The sequence below is a fragment of the Entelurus aequoreus genome, linkage group LG24 (genome assembly GCF_033978785.1).
Source record: "Entelurus aequoreus isolate RoL-2023_Sb linkage group LG24, RoL_Eaeq_v1.1, whole genome shotgun sequence".
Taxonomy (NCBI): Eukaryota; Metazoa; Chordata; class Actinopteri; order Syngnathiformes; family Syngnathidae; genus Entelurus; species Entelurus aequoreus.
In genome coordinates, this window is record NC_084754.1 from 22,625,396 (window position 1) to 22,643,857 (window position 18,462).

The window sequence follows — 18,462 nt, forward strand, 5'->3', positions numbered from 1 at the left end:
TGTTTTTTTAAACAATTCTTTACTTTATAAAGTAATTTGCAAAATATTATTCTGCAGGTTCTCCTTTCAACTTCATTAATGTTGCTTCTTGTTATAAGCTTTTAATCACATTTTAATTGTCTATTACTTCTACCCTCTGTAGCACTTTGAGATTCCAGACTTATAAAGTGCATTATCATATTAATTATTACAAGAGGTTTTTTTTTGATTGACTGATTGAAACTTTTATTAGTAGATTGCACAGTACAGTACATATTCCGTACAATTGACCACTAAGTGGTAACACCCGAATAAGTTTTTCAACTTGTTTAAGTCGGGGTCCACGTTAATCAATTCATGGTAAGAGAATATTATGCAAACATATTCTTATCAAATACTCAAAAGTCAACATGCCTAGTTGTGATTAATTTAATGATTTATGAATACCAGAATAGAAGACAATGTTCAATATGAACAAAATAATACAATCATTGCCCTTTAGTTCATACACTTGTTTGAACAAAAATAATGTCAGCATTGCAAAATAAGTAAACAAAAGCAAAAACTACAATTCTCCCTTATTCCTTAGAACAGTGATTCTCAAACTGTAGTGGTACGCCAAAGAATCACTTGAATAAAGTACACTGTTTTGTTTTCCTATATTCGAATTAGGGTTGTACAGTATACAGGTATTAGTATAGTACCGCGATACTAATAAATCATATTCGGTACTATACCGCCTCTTAAAAGTACTGGTCTTTTGTTTAAAAAATATATATATATAATGTTTATAAATTCAGGAAATATGTCCCTGGACACATTAGGACTTTGAATATGACCAATGTATGATCCTGTAACTACTTGGTATCGGATTGATACCCAAATTTATCTGCGTTCAAAGAACTCCGGCTTATTAGTGATTCCCAGAGCCAAAAAAAAGTCTGCGGGCTATAGAGCGTTTTCTATTCGGGCTCCAGTACTCTGGAATGCCCTCCCGGTAACAGTTAGAGATGCTACCTCAGTAGAAGCATTTAAGTCCCATCTTAAAACTCATTTGTATAATCTAGCCTTTAAATAGACCCCCCCTTTTTAGACCAGTTGATCTGCCGTTTCTTTTCTTCTCTCCTCTTCTCCCCTGTCCCTTCGAAGGGGGAGTTGCATAGGTCCGGTGGCCATGGATGAAGTGCTGGCTGTCCAGAGCCGGGACCCCGGGTGGACCACTAGCCTGTGCATCGGTTGGGGACATCTCTGCGCTGCTGACCCGTCTCCGCTCGGGATGGTTTCCTGTTGGCCCGCTGTGGACTGGACTCCCGCTGATGTGTTGGATCCACTGTGGACTGGACTTTCACAATGTTATGTCAGACCCACTCGACATCCGTTGCTTTCGGTCTCCCCTAGAGGGAGGGGGGTTACCCACATATGCGGTCCTCTCCAAGGTTTCTCATAGTCATTCACCGACGTCCCACTGGGGTGAGTTTTTCCTTGCCCGTATGTGGGCTCTGTACCGAGGATGTCGTTGTGGCTTGTACAGCCCTTTGAGACACTTGTGATTTAGGGCTATATAAATAAACATTGATTGATTGATTGATTGATTGAAATTTGTGGTATCATCTAAAACTAATGTAAAGTATCAAACAACAGAAGAATAAGTGATTATTACATTTTAACAGAAGTGTAGATAGAACATGTTAAAAGAGAAAGTAAGCAGATATTAACAGTAAATGAACAAGAAGATTAATAATTCATTTTCTACCACTTGTCCTTAATTTTGACAAAATAATATAATGATAAATGACACAATATGTTACTGCATACGTCAGCAGACTAGGAGCCTTTGTTTGCTTACTTACTAATAAAAGACAAGTTGTCTTGTATGTTCACTATTTTATTTAAGGACAAATTTGCAATAAGAAACATATGTTTAATGTACCCTAACATTTTTTTGTTAAAATAAAGCCAATAATGCAATTTTTTGTCCCCTTTATTTAGAAAATTACTGAAAAGTATCGAAATAATTGTGGTACGGATACCGCTACCAAAATATTGCTATCAGAACAACACTAATTTGAATACAGTTTTACTGTTTAAACTATGTGTAATGTTACAGTTGTTAAAAAACAAACAAATATACTTGGAAAAAAAAACCTCTGCCTTGTTTTAATTAATACTTTGACCTACTACGCTACTGTTTTTTAACGTTGATCATCAAGGTGATACTTGGTGACAAACGTCACTTTTTTTTTTTGCCCGAGTTTGTAAAATATATAAATGTTAATGTATAAATAGTCTGACCGTATAAACAAGAGAGATTTGTAAGAATAAACATAGAGGCAAAATTTAAAAATATCGAGTATCGAGGCGATACTGATACTAAGCTAACTATCGATACAGCTGATATTTGGATCGACCCGCCCAGTCTTCGTGAGGAGTTCTTCTTCGACTCACCATGTCTTCACGGTGCGTATATTTTTTCTTGCATTTCCACTATTTAAAGTGTGAATTGCACGTTTTTATTCCATAATATACAAGTATCATTGATGGATATAACTTTAATGACCATTAGTATGTGTTTTAAACAGCTTGTGTGGGCTCCTGCTTCTTCTCGGAGTGTTGCTCGTAGGTGGACTCGATGCATCGAGGTATTGCTCAGGTTGTGTTTGTAGACTGCGTGGAAACGTGAATAAAGCCGCAAATGTTGTTTCCATGTCATAGACTGACCGTAAACCAAGAACTTTCTACCTTGTTCGATGAGCTGTGGCTGCTGGACGCCAACCGGATGACGCCCGGTGTAGATTACAACATCTCCGTGCAGGTAACGCGTGTAACAACGTCCGTGTTGTGAGTCTTTTGTTTGACAAAAGTTGTGTGTCCGTGCAGGGCCGAGCTGGTTACGTAAGTCAGGGGACTCACGTCGCCCACGACCACGCCTCCCTGCCGCTCTTCACCAACGTCAACGAGAACAAGCTGAGGAACACGACCACCATCTCAAGTAAGATGTGTCAACTTTCTAGAAACTACAAAAAAGGTGCTTATGTGCAGTCATGAACGAGTCGTTCAAAGAGGAACTAGGCTTTTTTAAAATGATTTCAATTAGGGATGTCCGATAATATCGGACTGCCGATATTATCGGCCGATAAATGCTTTAGAAAATGTAATATCGGTTTCAAAAAGTAAAGAAGTACAGAGCGGCAATAAACCTTAAAGGCCTACTGAAAGCCACTACTACCGACCACGCAGTCTGATAGTTTATATATCAATGATGAAATCTTAACATTATAACACATGCCAATACGGCCGGGTTAACTTATAAAGTGACATTTTAAATTTGCCGCTAAACTTCCGGTTCGAAACGCCTCTGAGGATGACGTATGCGCGTGACGTAGACCGGCGAACACGGGTATGCCTTCCACATTGAAGCCAATACGAAAAAGCTCTGTTTTCATTTCATAATTCCACAGTATTCTGGACATCTGTGTTCGTGAATCTGTTGCAATCATGTTCATTGCATTATGGAGAAGGAAGCCGAGCAAGCAAAGAAGAAAGTTGTCGGTGCGAAATGGACGTATTTTTCGAACGTAGTCAGCCACAACAGTACACAGCCGGCGCTTCTTTGTTTACATTCCCGAAAGATGCAGTCAAGATGGAAGAACTCGGATAACAGAGACTCTAACCAGGAGGACTTTTGACTTGGATACACAGACGCCTGTAGAGAACTGGGACAACACAGACTCTTACCAGGATTACTTTGATTTGGATGACAAAGACGCAGACGTGCTACTGTGAGTATGCAGCTTTGGCTTTTTTTTGCGTATGTACGTAACTTTTTAAAAATATATAAGCTTTATGAACCTTGGGTTAGGTGAACGGTCTTTTGGGCTGAGTGATTGTGTGTGTTGATCAGGTGTTTGAATTGTATTGGCGTGTTCTATGGAGCTAGGAGCTAGCAGAGGAGCTAGGAGCTAGCATAACAAACACGCAGGTGTTATTATGCAGGATTAATTTGTGGCATATTAAATATAAGCCTGGTTGTGTTGTGGCTAATAGAGTATATATATGTCTTGTGTTTATTTACTGTTGTAGTCATTCCCAGCTGAATATCAGGTCACCCCCGGCTCTCACAGCATCTTCCCTATCTGAATAGCTTCAACTCCCCACTAGTCCTTCACTTGCACTTTACTCATCCACAAATCTTTCATCCTCGCTCAAATTAATGGGGAAATTGTCGCTTTCTCGGTCCGAATCTCTCTCACTTCATGCGGCCATCATTGTAAACAATAGGGAACTTTGCGTATATGTTCAACTGACTACGTCACGCTACTTCCGGTAGGTGCAAGCCTTTTTTTTATCAGATACCAAAAGTTGCAATCTTTATCGTCGTTGTTCTATACTAAATCCTTTCAGCAAAAATATGGCAATATCGCGAAATGATCAAGTATGACACATAGAATAGATCTGCTATCCCCGTTTAAATAAAAAAAATTCATTTCAGTAGGCCTTTAAAGGCACTGCCTTTGCGTGCCGGCCCAATCACATAATATCTACGGCTTTTCACACACACACACAAGTGAATGCAAGGCATACTTGGTCAACAGCCATACAGGTCACTCTGAGGGTGACCGTATAAACAACTTTAACACTGTTACAAATATGCGCCACACTGTGACCCCACACCAAACAAGAATGACAAACACATTTCGGGAGAACATCCGCACCGTAATACAACATAAACACAACAGAACAAATACCCAGAACCCCTTGCAGCACTAACTCTTCCGGGACGCTACAATATACACCCCCCGCTGCCCCCCACCCCAACCCCACCCACCTCAACGTCCTCATGCTCTCTCAGGGAGAGCATGTCCCAAATTCCAAGCTGCTGTTTTGAGGCATGTTAAAAAAAATAATGCACTTTGTGACTTCAATAATAAATATGGCCGTGCCATGTTGGCATTTTTTCTCCATAACTTGAGTTGATTTATTTTGGAAAACCTTGTTACATTGTTTAATGCATCCAGCGGGGCATCACAACAAAATTAGGCATAATAATGTGTTAATTCCACAACTGTATATATCGGTATCGGTTGATATCGGAATCGGTTATTAAGAGTTGGACAATATCGGATATCAGCAAAAAAGCCATTTTCGGACATCTCTAATTTAAGTTCATTATCTGAGACAAGAACACGCCTCTTTCTCTTTTCTGTGCCTTCTAAATAGTAAAAAAAAAAAACAAACAGAAACTTAAAGGCCTACTGAAACCCACTACTACCGACCACACAGTCTGATAGTTTATATATCAATGATGGTATATAGCTAAACTACGTAGTTTAGAATAGAATAGAATAGAATAGAAAGTACTTTATTGATCTCTGGGGGAAATTCAGCACCACAGTTCGCTCACAATAGACAAGAATAATAATAAATAATATAATATATATAATATATAAATAATATAAATATATTCTACATGTAGCTTGGCGGTAGCTTAGCTACGTTTTCAACGAGTAGCTTTTCTTGTCGCCTAGCTACTTTTAGAGCGGGGTCAGCAACCCGCGGCTCTGGAGCCTCATGCGGCTCTTTAGTGCCGCCCTAGTGGCTCCCTGGAGCATTCTTAAAAAAGGATTGAAAATGGAAAAAGATGGGGGAAAATATTTTTTTGTTTTAGTATGTTTTTTGTTTGAGGACAAACATGACACAAACCTTCCCAGTTGTTAGAAAGCCCACTGTTTGTGTGTATGCTTCACTGATAATAATGAGAGTATTTGGTGAACATCGTTTTGTCCTACTAATTTCAGTGGCTCTTGAACTCACCATAGTGTGGACATGTAAACAGTTTGTTTACATGTAAAATCTTCCACTCCTTCTTTGTCTCATTTTGTCCACCAAAAGTTTTATATGTGCGTGAATGCACAAAGGTGCGCTTTGTTGATGTTATTGACTTGTTGGAGTGCTAATCAGGCATATTTGGTCAATGCATGACTGCAAGCTAAACAATGCTAACATGCTATTTAGGCTAGCTGTATGTACATATTGCATCATTATGACTCGTTTGTAGGTATATTTGAGCTCATTTAATATCTTTGACTTTTATCCTCTTTGTATATAATTTAGTTTTGCATGTCTCATGACACATTATCTGTATTTAACATTGGCTGCATTTTCAGATAGTTGTTTGTGTGCCATGTTGTTCCAGACCACAGCAAACATTACCTAGCTTGCCAAAGATTGTAATAAATCCATTATAAGAAGACAGCCCGCCGTTTCCTTTAACTTGGACACACACATCTATACCTTTGGCCATTAAAAGCCAGTAATTTCCAGGAGTTATCTTATCTTCTGAGTAGCGTCTGATTTACTAATGATTTCTAATGTTGTAAAAATGTGTAGAATAAATATTTAATTTCAACATTTCTGTCAACGAAGATTTGCTTCAGCCTACGACACATAGTCATTTTGATAGTAGGCTATTTATAGACACATGTGTTGCCTTAATTATAACACTTATATAAGACTTGTAAAGTAATTTTAATAGAAGGCTATTATAGCTCATATAGACACTTACGTCACGTGTTGTCTTCATTATAAGACTTATATGCAGCTTTTCATTTTTTGCGGCTCCAGACAGATTTATTTTTTGTATTTTTGGTCCAATATGGCTCTTTCTGTTGTGATCCGCTGCGTGGATCGTGTTCTGTTTTGGTTTTCGGGTCACTTGTGTTTTTCTGTTAGTCTTGGTCTCCTTCTAGTTCCTGTTTATGCACCTCTGAGTTGGTTACCATAGCAACTTATGACTTTCACCTGCCGCTTGTGTTCCCGACGTGCACCTGTTTGTCATCACTGAAATTATTATTTAAATCTGCCTTCCCAGTCAGTCTGTCTTGCTTCCTAGTTTGTTTCCATACAACAGATGACGACTTTTGTTTCCTGCTCTGAACCTTCTAGCTCCCATGCTAAAGGCTCTGTTTACCTTCTAGCTCCCACGCTAGCTCCTTTTGTTTCTGCCTTAAGTGCTATGAGCACGTTTTTGTTTGTTCCAGTATTATTTATTTCTTAAATAAATAATTTGTTACCTGCAAGCTGTGTCCAAAGCCCGTCTGCATTCCTGGGAGAACAACACCCGCATCACGATGCGACCCGGTCGTCACACTTTCAACGTTTTGGGTAGCCGACCCCTGTTTTAGACCCATGTAGCGAGATAGCTTACATCAAAGCTACAAGCTACAAAGAAGAGAAAATGGACCACGTATCCAGGCCAAAAAATACTATACTGAGTAAATCCAATGACCTGGATGAATGACAACATCCATACATATGGAGAAATTCCATGATGATTGGTTGGTGTTTGCATGATGAGTCAGAATGGGCTAAGGTTGGGCGAAACATTACAGACTGGCCAATCAGAGGCAAGATAAGGCGGGTCATCGAAACCAGTAAGCAAAATCATAACATTTATGTGACATGACGACAAGGGAGTTGGAGACAGAGGGACGCTTCAAACTGACCACTCAAAAAAAAGAAATGTACTTGAATTCTCTCCTGCAGATTAGATATTTCCTTTAGTGATGAAGATGACATGCAGAAAACCCACAATAATGCGTGTCTTTGGCCATGTTTAGACAAATGTATGCAGTAAGAGAAAACAATGCACGAAACCTTAGTTTTTAGTTGTTTACTCTGTAAACCAGAATCATAACTGCTCTCCTCATCCAAGACGTCCAACACAAATTTAGGAACACACATTAGTTTTTTTTTTGTCAAGATATAGATAGATGCTGTTTTTGTACTGTAGGCAGAGAAAATGAATAACATTATAAGGGTGGGCCAAAGAAAAGGCAAACTAAATAAATACATACAGTGGGGTGCGGGGACCACTAGAGGTAGTTGTAGGGTGTCCCCAGCGAAATGACAGATAGTTAATAGTAATTGAGCCTTATTGGGTCCATTTGTACACTACATTAACATTGTTATTATACAGGTTGGCCCATAGATAGAAATGCCGTTAAATGTAGTAAGCTACTTTTGCTGTGTAGTTTGCTACAATTCTCCGGGGATAGCTTCCCCTGTGGCTTAGCTACATTTAATCGAGAGTAACTTGTAGCTTAGCTTACTACATTTTCCAAGTAGCTTGCCCATCATTGATAGTAACATATAAATGTTTCACATATTTCACTTTACATGTAATGAGTTTATATCACTTATTAGTTTCACATTTGAAGTTAAATAGCTGACATGAATGGACATTTGCACGATATTCAAATTTTTGAGTTTCACCTGTATATGATGTGTGTATGTATGGAATATAGTAACATGCACATTCATGGTACTATGTAAAAAAAATGTTTTATTTTTTTGTCATTAAAAAATACAATCATGCGTGCTTACGGACTGTATCCCTGCAGACTGTATTGATCTATATTGATATATAATGTAGGAACCAGAAATATTAATAACAGAAAGAAAGAACCCTTTTGTGCGAATGAGTGTAAACGGGGGAGGGAGGTTTTTTGGGTTGGTGTACTAATTGTAAGTGTATCTTGTGTTTTTTATGTTGATTTAATTTTTTTTTAAAATAAAAAAAATATTTTACTTATTTTTCATTTTTTATTTCTTGTGCGGCCCGGTGCCAATCGATGCACGGACCGGTACCGGGCCGCGGCCCGGGGGTTGGGGACCACTGGTGTAGATAATTCCCAACAATACAGTAATATGTGTGTACATTTTAATTATTCTGATCCACATCTTATCTAATAATTGCTACTAGTGATTGTTTCCTTGATAATAATAATGTGTAGAGCGGAAGTGCACTGTTTTGGTATTGTGCCTACTGTTTACAATCTTTACGAAATACATAAAAGATTGTATTTTTTTTGCATTCTAAATATTATATAACTGCAATCTATTGACCGCTTACAATGGAGCCTATGGGAGCCGCTCTATTATGCGTATAATGCCGTTAAAAACCCCTCCATTAAGGTATTATATACATGAAGTAAGTATATACAGTGTGTAATGTAGTAACAAGCACATTTATAATAACATGTAACATTTACGTATTTTGATCAATTTAAGCATACGCGGCACATTAATTTCAAAAACACATCACGACGTTGGCTTTTTTTTAACAACATCACTGAATCCTGCTCACTGCAGACTTCGTGAGAGCCAACAAACATAATAAAACATCACTTACTGTGCCAGGTCTGCTGTCATTAGGATGCCAACTGTAAGGATGTTCATATATTCCCATTTAGATGAAGAATGACTTATAATACTCACAAAAAAGAGGGTTGCAAGTATATACGTAAATCATGGCACTATAAATAGTTTGTCTGTGTTCGCGCGTACAGTAACAATATCACTAATACTTAATTAATATTCAAGTCACAAAATGTAAATGGCATATTGTTGGCGGTTTTTCAATGTTTTTTATTGGGTTTTATCAGCGGAACAGAGGACCTCTCATTGGCTCTGCTGTAAGCAGACTTTTATTTACATTTATTTACGAGTTTGAATGCATTAAAAAAAATACATCCGTCGTCATGTTTTTCATTTTGATTGTGAACAATAGGCAAAATTCCAAAAGAAGTGCACTTCCTCTTTAAAATACAAACTCTAATAACGAGCCAGTCATTTGACAGCTCTTTGAAAACAATGGCTCCTCGAGATCGGTCTCCCTTTGAGGAGATATAAATGCAATCTCTCATGGAGAGTCAAGTTGGCAGCAGTCATGCAGCCCCAGACCATGAATTTACCACCAGCTGCATGCCAGACGTTAGACAAGACATAATTATCTTACTACTCACTTGTGTTTTCAGTTATGTAGAGCAGTGGTACTCAAAGTGTGGTACGGTACACGGGCTCCATCTAGTGGTACACCATCGAATTACTTAAACACAGTGTTCCTGTTCAAACTGCATGTAATGTTACAATGTTCAAAAATATGAAATATGTGTGTTGAATAAAACCTCAGTTCTTAATGAATACTTAGGCCTACTACGCTGCTGTATTTTAGTGTTGGTCATTATTGTGATACTTGGTGAAGAAAAGTTTGAGAACCTCTGGTCTAGAGAATAATAGCTGTGTGTTGAGTCATATTCTGTTGATAGATGTACAATTACTACTCTAAAAAGTATCTCTGAATGTCTGCAGTATTGTCCCTTGTGAAGACACATTGTGCTTAAAAAGTGGGCGGCATCCTCACTGACATTTATTTTGGGTTTTTTATGAATTTAACTTTTCATGGATGAATTTCAGATTTTTACATTACAATATTTTGTGTTTTTTCCAAATATTTCTTCAAGAATGTGTAAAATAGCAAAACATAGGATATAGTTAGCTGAGATTAAACAGAAACTACACAACAACAGTAGCCATTGCATTTTGGCAAAGATCTAGATAAAGGTGCAAATATAGCTGTTCATTTTTTGAGTTGTTTGTGTGCTTATGGCCTTTATAAATGGCTCCTCACTAGTGTTAACAGGTTGTAATATTATGTGGTATTCTAACATTAGCACAGTACTGCACATGCTTATGTAGTGTGGACAGTACAGTATTAGTATTTATAAAAACAACAATATATGTTCCCTCAGGGATGATGAGGCTGCTTGACAACTACGAGACATCTACTGGTGTGTCTGAGCGCGTCACAGCTGAGGAACGGATTGAGACCAACCGATTCCTGGATGCTGTCTTGGACACAGAAGTCATGAAGGTACTTTTGATAGCACCTACAGTACAGTGCAGTACAATACAGTATTACAAGTCTGATGATGATGAGGAGGAGTTCCTCCTCTTTGTGAGGTTGTAGTTGATCCCCAAGGGGAGTTTTGGCCTTTGCAAAAAAAAACACATTCCATCACGCAGAAGAAGAGAAAACATGTGCAACATCTGTGTGCAGCTGTGGAATGTTGCATAGACTTGAAGACTTTGGCAGCCATCTTACAATAGTTCTTAGCTTCCTGTTGCTCGTCTTATACAACTGCTTTACTCAGACGCAATGCAGCATTCATTAATAATGCTGTCACTCAAAATCTAGCATAATGATGACATTACGTAGTATTGTGTGTATTGCAGTGGGTCTGTTATTATATACACTGCAAAAAAGAGTTGTCAAAATATAAGTCAAAAGGACTAGATTTTAGGGGAAAAATAGTAAAAAATAGTTAGATTAACAAGCTACATTTTACATGATAAGACATTCGAAATTAAGAATTGTATATGTTGAAATTTGCAGGATTTTTAAGATAGAAGAAAATAATTTATTCTGAAAAAAAAAAGCCTTATTCAACTTGTAATTCTTATGCATCCTCGAGATGCTGCGGAATCTTTAAACACACTTTTTTATGTGGAGTAAAAAACAAGAAATCTTGTTGAATACTTATTTTCTCAATTTTAAAATTTTTGAACTAGAAAAGAAAAAAATATAATTATTCATTCTAAAATTAGTCATTGACTAAAAATAAGTAAATAGCTCTTAAAACTAGGGACATTCATAGAAACAACATTTTAAATCTTGGCAAGTGGCAAATCATTTGCAGTGTATATTATCCTAAAATATAATTTTTCATGTATAAAATCAAATTACAAAGTACTGTGGTGGTATAATTGAGGATATTATTTATGGTTTACATGCTTCTGCCCGAATGCAGCTAAGATAGGCTCCAGCACCCCCCGCGACCCCGAAAAGGACAAGCGGTAGAAAATGGATGGATGGATGGATGTGGTAGTATAATTGAGGGTATTATTTATGGTTTACATGCTTCTGCCCGAATGCAGCTGAGATATGCTCCAGCACCCCCGCGACCCCGAAAGGGACAAGCGGATGGATGGATGTTTTTTGTAGAGTAGTGCATTTCAGCTTGACGTTACGTTGCGTCATATACACGTCAAACCACTAGGGGCAGTAAAAGTGGTTGAATTAAAAAAGAAGAAGAAACATAAAGTGTGGTGATATTTTGATGTATTTTTTATTGATGGATAAAAATATTAACTTTTAATGAGCGCAGTAAATACTGATAGAATATGGTATAAAATAGGGTTTGATGAAAATAAATACAATAAATAAATGATAAATGGGTTATACTTGTATAGCGCTTTTCTACCTTCAAGGTACTCAAAGCGCTTTGACAATATTTCCACATTCACCCATTCACACACACATTCACACACTGATGGCGGGAGCTGCCATGCAAGGCGCTAACCAGCAGCAATACAGTAACAAAAAGGTGCATCTAAATTGGTATGTAAGTTATAGGCATTACAAATAGCGGCAAAAAAGGAATACATTTTAAATGATAAGCAATTGTCAACATATATTCCTTAAAATAATTAATAAAAGCATAAGGATGTTATCAAGGAAATATGGAAAATGGAGAAAACGACTCATTAAAAACGTGTTTAAAAAAAATGATGGCTGAAGAAAATAATTCATTTAGAATTTTTTTTTATTATACTTATGTTTGGTATAGAAGCACCTTTTTTATTATAATTAGCCTACTGGAAGGGTGAATGATGTTTAATGTATGTTCCCACAAGCATATTTTGTTTATTTCCATTATTATTATTTTTTGAACAAAATACATTTGTATTTCTTTCTTCTTCTTAAGTTTTGCGCTATATTAAACTAAGACATCTTTAAATTCTTATTAAATCTATGTATATTTTTTCCCTCTAAAAATTACATTAAATTACCGTAATTTCCGGACTATAAGCCGCTACTTTTTCCCCTCGTTCTGGTCCCTGCGGCTTATACAACGGTGCGGCTTATTTACGGCCTGTTCTTCTCAGACACCGACGAAGAGGATTTTGGTGGTTTTAGTACGCAGGAGGAAGACGATGACACAATGATCAAAGACTGACTTTTCATATACCGGTAGGCTGGTTATTTTGATAGCATACAGGCGAGCACTTTGTATTACTTTGCACCGTTGTATTATTTGTATTCTGCACGAATGCTGTTCGCCATGTCAAAGATGTGAAAGTTTGATTGAATGATTGAAAGATTTATTGTTAATAAATGGGACGCTTTGCGTTCCCAAACAGTCATCTCTGTCCCGACAATCCCCTCCGTGGTAGCAGGAACCACTATATATTACGGTAATTACACATCAAAACCCTGCGGCTTATAGTCGGGTGCGGCTTATATATGGAGCAATCTGTATTTTCCCCTAAATTTAGCTGGTGCGGCTTATAGTCAGGTGCGGCTTATAGTCCGGAAATTACGGTAAGTAAAAAATGTGCACGTTAAATAACATATGTACACAGTAAAACAACAGAAGTGTGATATGGGCTTGAAGTGAAGTGTATGAAACCAAACAAACACATTACATGTCTACATTACAGATCATTTTAAAAAGTCTAAAGACTTTTACAGGGCCAGTTTTAGCTTCCATAGCACCCTGTGCGAGACCCCCATTCACCCACCCCCCACGCCCTTTCGGCACTCAAGTTTGTTGTTATCTACCTCATGTGAGCAGTAGGCAGGATGCCTGTAGGCCACCTGTAGAGGGCACCAATTTGACACATATCCTGACATCCATTTTCTACCGCTTGTCCCTTTTTGGGGTCGCGGGGAGGCTGGAGCCTATCCCAGCTGCACTCGGGCGGAAGGTGAGGTACAACCTCCTGATGAGCACAAATAAAGATAATTAATTTTCCCCCTCATCCTTGCGGTGCCCCCCAGAGAGATCCACCCTGGGCAATTGCTCATGTGGCCCATATCTAAAAGCACACTGGCACCAAATGTAAGCGAACAATAAACAGACAAGGTAAAGATAGTTCACAGCAAATCATGCAAACAATGTTGTTGTTCAGACACCAAACAGGAGATTTATTTGCCATAAATGTGTTTTGTCAGCGAGCACACAGATATCTGGTGACTAAAGGCCAGTCTTCCTCTGACGTGAGGGTCTTTAAGAGTCAGCTGCACCTCATCTGGTTCCATCTTTACTACAGACAGAGGAACAGCGGGTGAGAAAAACGTTACCATGTATTGTGTTTGCCTTTGTTGGTGTAAAATAATTGTGTAAATACTGGAAAGCATTCATACTATTTTTATTTATTTAATTTTATTGTATTTATTATTCACACTATTTTTTGTCCGTCTTCTTCCACATTTATCTTCCGGTTAAAACCATTAAGCTTTCAAAATGACACACCATTTTTTATTTTCCAAAAATTCCACATTTTCCGGGAAATGTTTTCCCATTTGAAGCGAATGGACTTTTTTTTAAACACCCACATTTCTCAACCGTTCAAAAGTCAAAATTGTCTTGGTCATGTTTGTCAATTGCTAGCTTTTAATAGCTATATTTTGATGCGTCATATATTTTTGCATGCTGATGTTAGCCTGCTCGCTTTGTAGCTTAATATACACCTATAATACTAGAGTCATATATTTTGATATTTGATGCATGCTAACTTTAGCATGTTAGGGTTTTTTTTAGTTATTTTTGAAGGTATACACCTCAGAGTAATATTTTGGTACTCAACCTATGTTAACCATTAGCATGCTTATGTTAGTATGTTGGATTTTTTAGCTATTTTTTGAGAGTATACACCTCAGAGTCACATATTGTGGTACTTGATGCATACATTTGCAACCTAATAGCACAAAGAAATGTAAACTCTTATTTTCTCCGCTTAAATGAACAGCTTGTTGCTTTCTGTTCCTTATGCTCATACAGAACTTGGTAAAGGTTATTTTATGTTTTCTGCACTTTCTACATTTAGGTTTAGATTAAAAATTTAGGTTTGGATTTGACATTTAGGTTTAGATTTAACATTTATGTTTAGATTTAACATTTATGTTTACATTCAACATTTAGCGCTCATATTCAACATTTAGCGCTCACATTTAGGTTTAGATTCAACATTTAGGTTTGGATTCAAAATTTGGTGTTCACATTCAACATTTAGCACTCACATTTAAGTTTATATTCAACATATAGGTTTAGATTCAACATTTAGGTTTGGATTCAAAATTTGGTGTTCACATTCAACATTTAGCACTCACATTTAAGTTTATATTCAACATATAGGTTTAGATTCAACACCCGACTTCTGCCCGAATGCAGCTGAGATAGGCTCCAGCACCCCCCGTGATCCCGAAAGGGACAAGCGGTAGAAAATGGATGGATGGATGGACTTAGGTTTAGATTCAACACTTAGCGCTCACATTTAGGTTTAGCTTTAACATTTAAGTTTAGATTTAACATTTGAGTTTAGATTTAACATTTAGGTTCAGATTCAACATTTAGTCTTCACATTTAGGTTTTGATTTAACATTTAGGTTTAGATTCAACATTTAGATATAATATTTAGAGTCAACATTTAATTTAAACTTAAATGTGATGAAATGTAACTAAATCTGAAAAAAGTGAGTTAAATCAGAGAAAAGTGAGTTAAATGTGAGAAATATATTTGTTAGAAAAGTTTGACTGAACTTTTACATATGGCACCCTACACCAAGATGGCTGATGCAACAATTGGTTGTTATTGTTTCGGTTGTGGAATGTATTACTTTTTCGGCTGACTATATATAACCCCCACCCCCAACTCTGACCCTAACTAAATCCCAAACCTAACCCTAACCGTAACCATAACCTGTTTTCAGCATTATTTGTTTCTATTTATTTCTGATTTCTGGGTCTCTCTAGCTTCACTTCCTTTGTCATCACCTCTGTAGGCATGTCTTTGAGTGGACGCCACTTAGAGTGGGTGCGATTAAGAGTAGTTCTACATGGCCGCAACTATATAAACTTTAACCCAGCAGCGCAGGAAGTGATCACTAAACAGTGGGAGTGACGCACTATCAGCCAATCAGGCTGCAGTATCAACTATCTTATTTGGTTGCGCATTCTCATTGTCTCGCGGTTGATTATTTTGCATGGAGTGAGAAGAGAAAGTAAGAATGAGAGCGGCACAGAGCGAAGAAATTGTGGATAAGACAGGAAAAGTGCATTCCACAGTATGGCAGTTTTTTTTTAAACAGACCGTTGTCAGACTAATGTGGACCACCTGAGCCGCGCTCACTCAAGCACATCCTGGTTTCTCTCGGTTTACATGTTCACACTTTGCACTATTTTGTTACACTTTAGTAAGCATTTCTTACATGTTCCTTATTTTTGTACCTTTTTTTAAGAGATTGTTAAGTGTTGAATGTGATTTTAGAATGTTGTGTCACATTGATTGTTTGAGTGTGTTCATGGTTTGATAGCTGATGGGTTTAAAATCAGAGGGAAGTTAAATTTTAAATAAAAATGTTAACATTTAATGTTTTTTTCTTCTGGTCCTTATTTTCAATGGGTCATAAAAATATCAATAATTACAGATACAAAACACTAATATAGGGATACAGTTTTCAGCCATATTATGTATGATGTAACTTTGTTTTACTTGCTGCTACCTCTTGGCCAGAACTCCCTTGAAAAAGAGCTTTTTAATATCAATTCGATTTTTCCTGGGAAAATAAATAAAAACATAAATCACTAACTGTTAGCACGCTAACTGTTAGCATTTAAATATGCTAACTTTATCATGTAAACATGCTAATATTAGCATGATAGCTTATATTGGCCAATTTTGCATTTGCACAGTCACATATTTTGGTACTTATTGACGCATGCTGACTTGTTGATTCAAATATTTGTTACCTGACGCTATCTGACTAGCATGCTAAGTGTCCGCCCTGAGATCGGTAGGTTCTTTGTTCAAACCCCAGCCGAGTCATACCAAAAACTATAAAAATAGGACACATTACCTCCCTGCCTGGCACTCAGCATCAAGGGTTGGAATTGGGGGTTAAATCACCAAAAATTATTCCCGGGCGCGGCCACCGCTGCTGCCCACTGCTCCCCTCACCTCCCAGGGGGTGATCAAGGGTGATGGGTCGAATGCAGAGAATAATTTCGCCACACCTCGTGTGGGTGTGACAATCATTGGTACTTTAACTTTAACTTTTCAGTTCGGCTTTTCAGCATTCACACACAATTTCAACCAAGATTGCTTTTTCTTTAATTATTTATCATATTTCATTTTTTGTCAGGCCGGACTCCTGTGGCTTCGAGCACGTCTTTGTCGGAGAGATCCGATCCGCCAATGAAATCACAGGATTTCATAACTGGATCCAGTTCTACCTGCAAGAGAAGGGCATGCAGCTGGACTACAAAGGCTACAAGGCGCGGCAACACGACTTGGTACGGGGAAAACTTTCACCAATTACGCCGTGGCGTCATCTAACAACCGCCTCTGTTTCTATTCCAGCCGGACCATGACGACCACGTCCTCAACCTGCAGTTCAGCTGGCACAGCGTGCTCAAACCTGTGGGCAGCTCTTTCATCGGCACCAGCCCCGAGTTCGAGATGGCCGTCTTCACCGTCATCTTCCTCATGAGCACGGAGAGAAGCACCACGGTGCTGGTCAACATCGACCAGTGTCAGATGGAGCTGGTGGTCATCAGACACGGACGCTCCCTCGGCACGGCGTATCCTAAACTGCTCAGCAGCAACAGCAGACATGTTAGACCACACTCGCTCTGATTCAACTTTTAATCACTTACCCTCCCACTCTTCTTATATAATATTCTTTAATAACCAATATTGTACTGCAATGGAGTGACTATGAGTTGACATAATTGTAATAACAAAAACATTCGCTGCAATGGCACTGTCCTATGAAGACTTTTTTAAAGATGTCTATTGTACACAGGAAGTGTTTTTAATCCGATTCTGTACGTGTGATGTAAACACCGTTGTTTTGCATAAACAAGTCTTGCAAAAATTTGTTCACTCTATAATTTTTTTGCATATTCTATTAATTCAAGTATGAAAAATCTCACGTGAGCAACCTAAATTTGTGTTCAAATTAGGGCTGCCAAAGTAAATAACGCGTTAACTATAAATGTCAATAACGACACTGTTGAGAAAAGGTGACTTACAATTTAGCCTCAGTTACAGGAAGTTGTGACAACGTGTGTTGAAAGCTCACTTTCGTTTTAGCATCTTAAACATCCACATTCTGATTTCACTCACCTGACAAGGACCCTTTCCAAATGTAGTCACCATAATCACAAAAGCGATTTTTTTTTAAATTACATTGCTAAGTCAAAATAAGAAAATTCATTTTTAGTCAAATGTTACATAATTGCATAATTAGTTACATGGCTAAATTAAAGACACTATAGGATAAATGTGACACTCACTGTTGACAATGAACCTTTCCACAGACCTTTAACTCTTTTTGTTGTTGTTTTTATTTCAGTGACACTTCTCAGTATGTTTGTGATTTTTATTTTTGTTGTTACTTTTTTTCCTTTTAGTCAGTCCGTGTGATTCTCTATCTGCTTTTGGTGAAGAGGAAGGCAGTACATTGCTACCCACTGTGACTGAAATGTAGGACAGGGGGTGGGAGGGGTGTTATTATTTTACGTTTTATTTTTTGTAATTTTTTTGGGGGGGAGGGGAACTAAAAAAAACTTTGTTTTC

At 37.7% G+C, this 18,462-nt stretch overlaps 1 protein-coding gene across 1 annotated transcript; it reads left to right on the forward strand.

The window, feature by feature from the left end:
- Positions 1-2,340: 2,340 nt before the first annotated feature.
- On the forward strand, positions 2,341-18,383 carry LOC133641739 (uridylate-specific endoribonuclease C-like). Its single transcript, XM_062035701.1, has 8 exons — positions 2,341-2,436; positions 2,559-2,618; positions 2,692-2,791; positions 2,857-2,968; positions 10,569-10,690; positions 13,835-13,947; positions 17,024-17,174; positions 17,242-18,383. The coding sequence occupies exons 1-8, from the start codon at positions 2,426-2,428 to the stop codon at positions 17,515-17,517; spliced, it is 945 nt and encodes a 314-aa protein (XP_061891685.1). The 5' UTR covers positions 2,341-2,425; the 3' UTR covers positions 17,518-18,383.
- The last annotated feature ends 79 nt before the right edge of the window (positions 18,384-18,462 follow it).

Bases quoted from the DNA above. Each gene is read 5' to 3' on its own strand.
- LOC133641739 (XM_062035701.1), top strand. The intron at 13,948-17,023 runs GTGAGAAAAACG...ATTTTTTGTCAG, and splicing joins TACAGACAGAGGAACAGCGG to GCCGGACTCCTGTGGCTTCG. The intron at 17,175-17,241 runs GTACGGGGAAAA...TTTCTATTCCAG, and splicing joins AGGCGCGGCAACACGACTTG to CCGGACCATGACGACCACGT.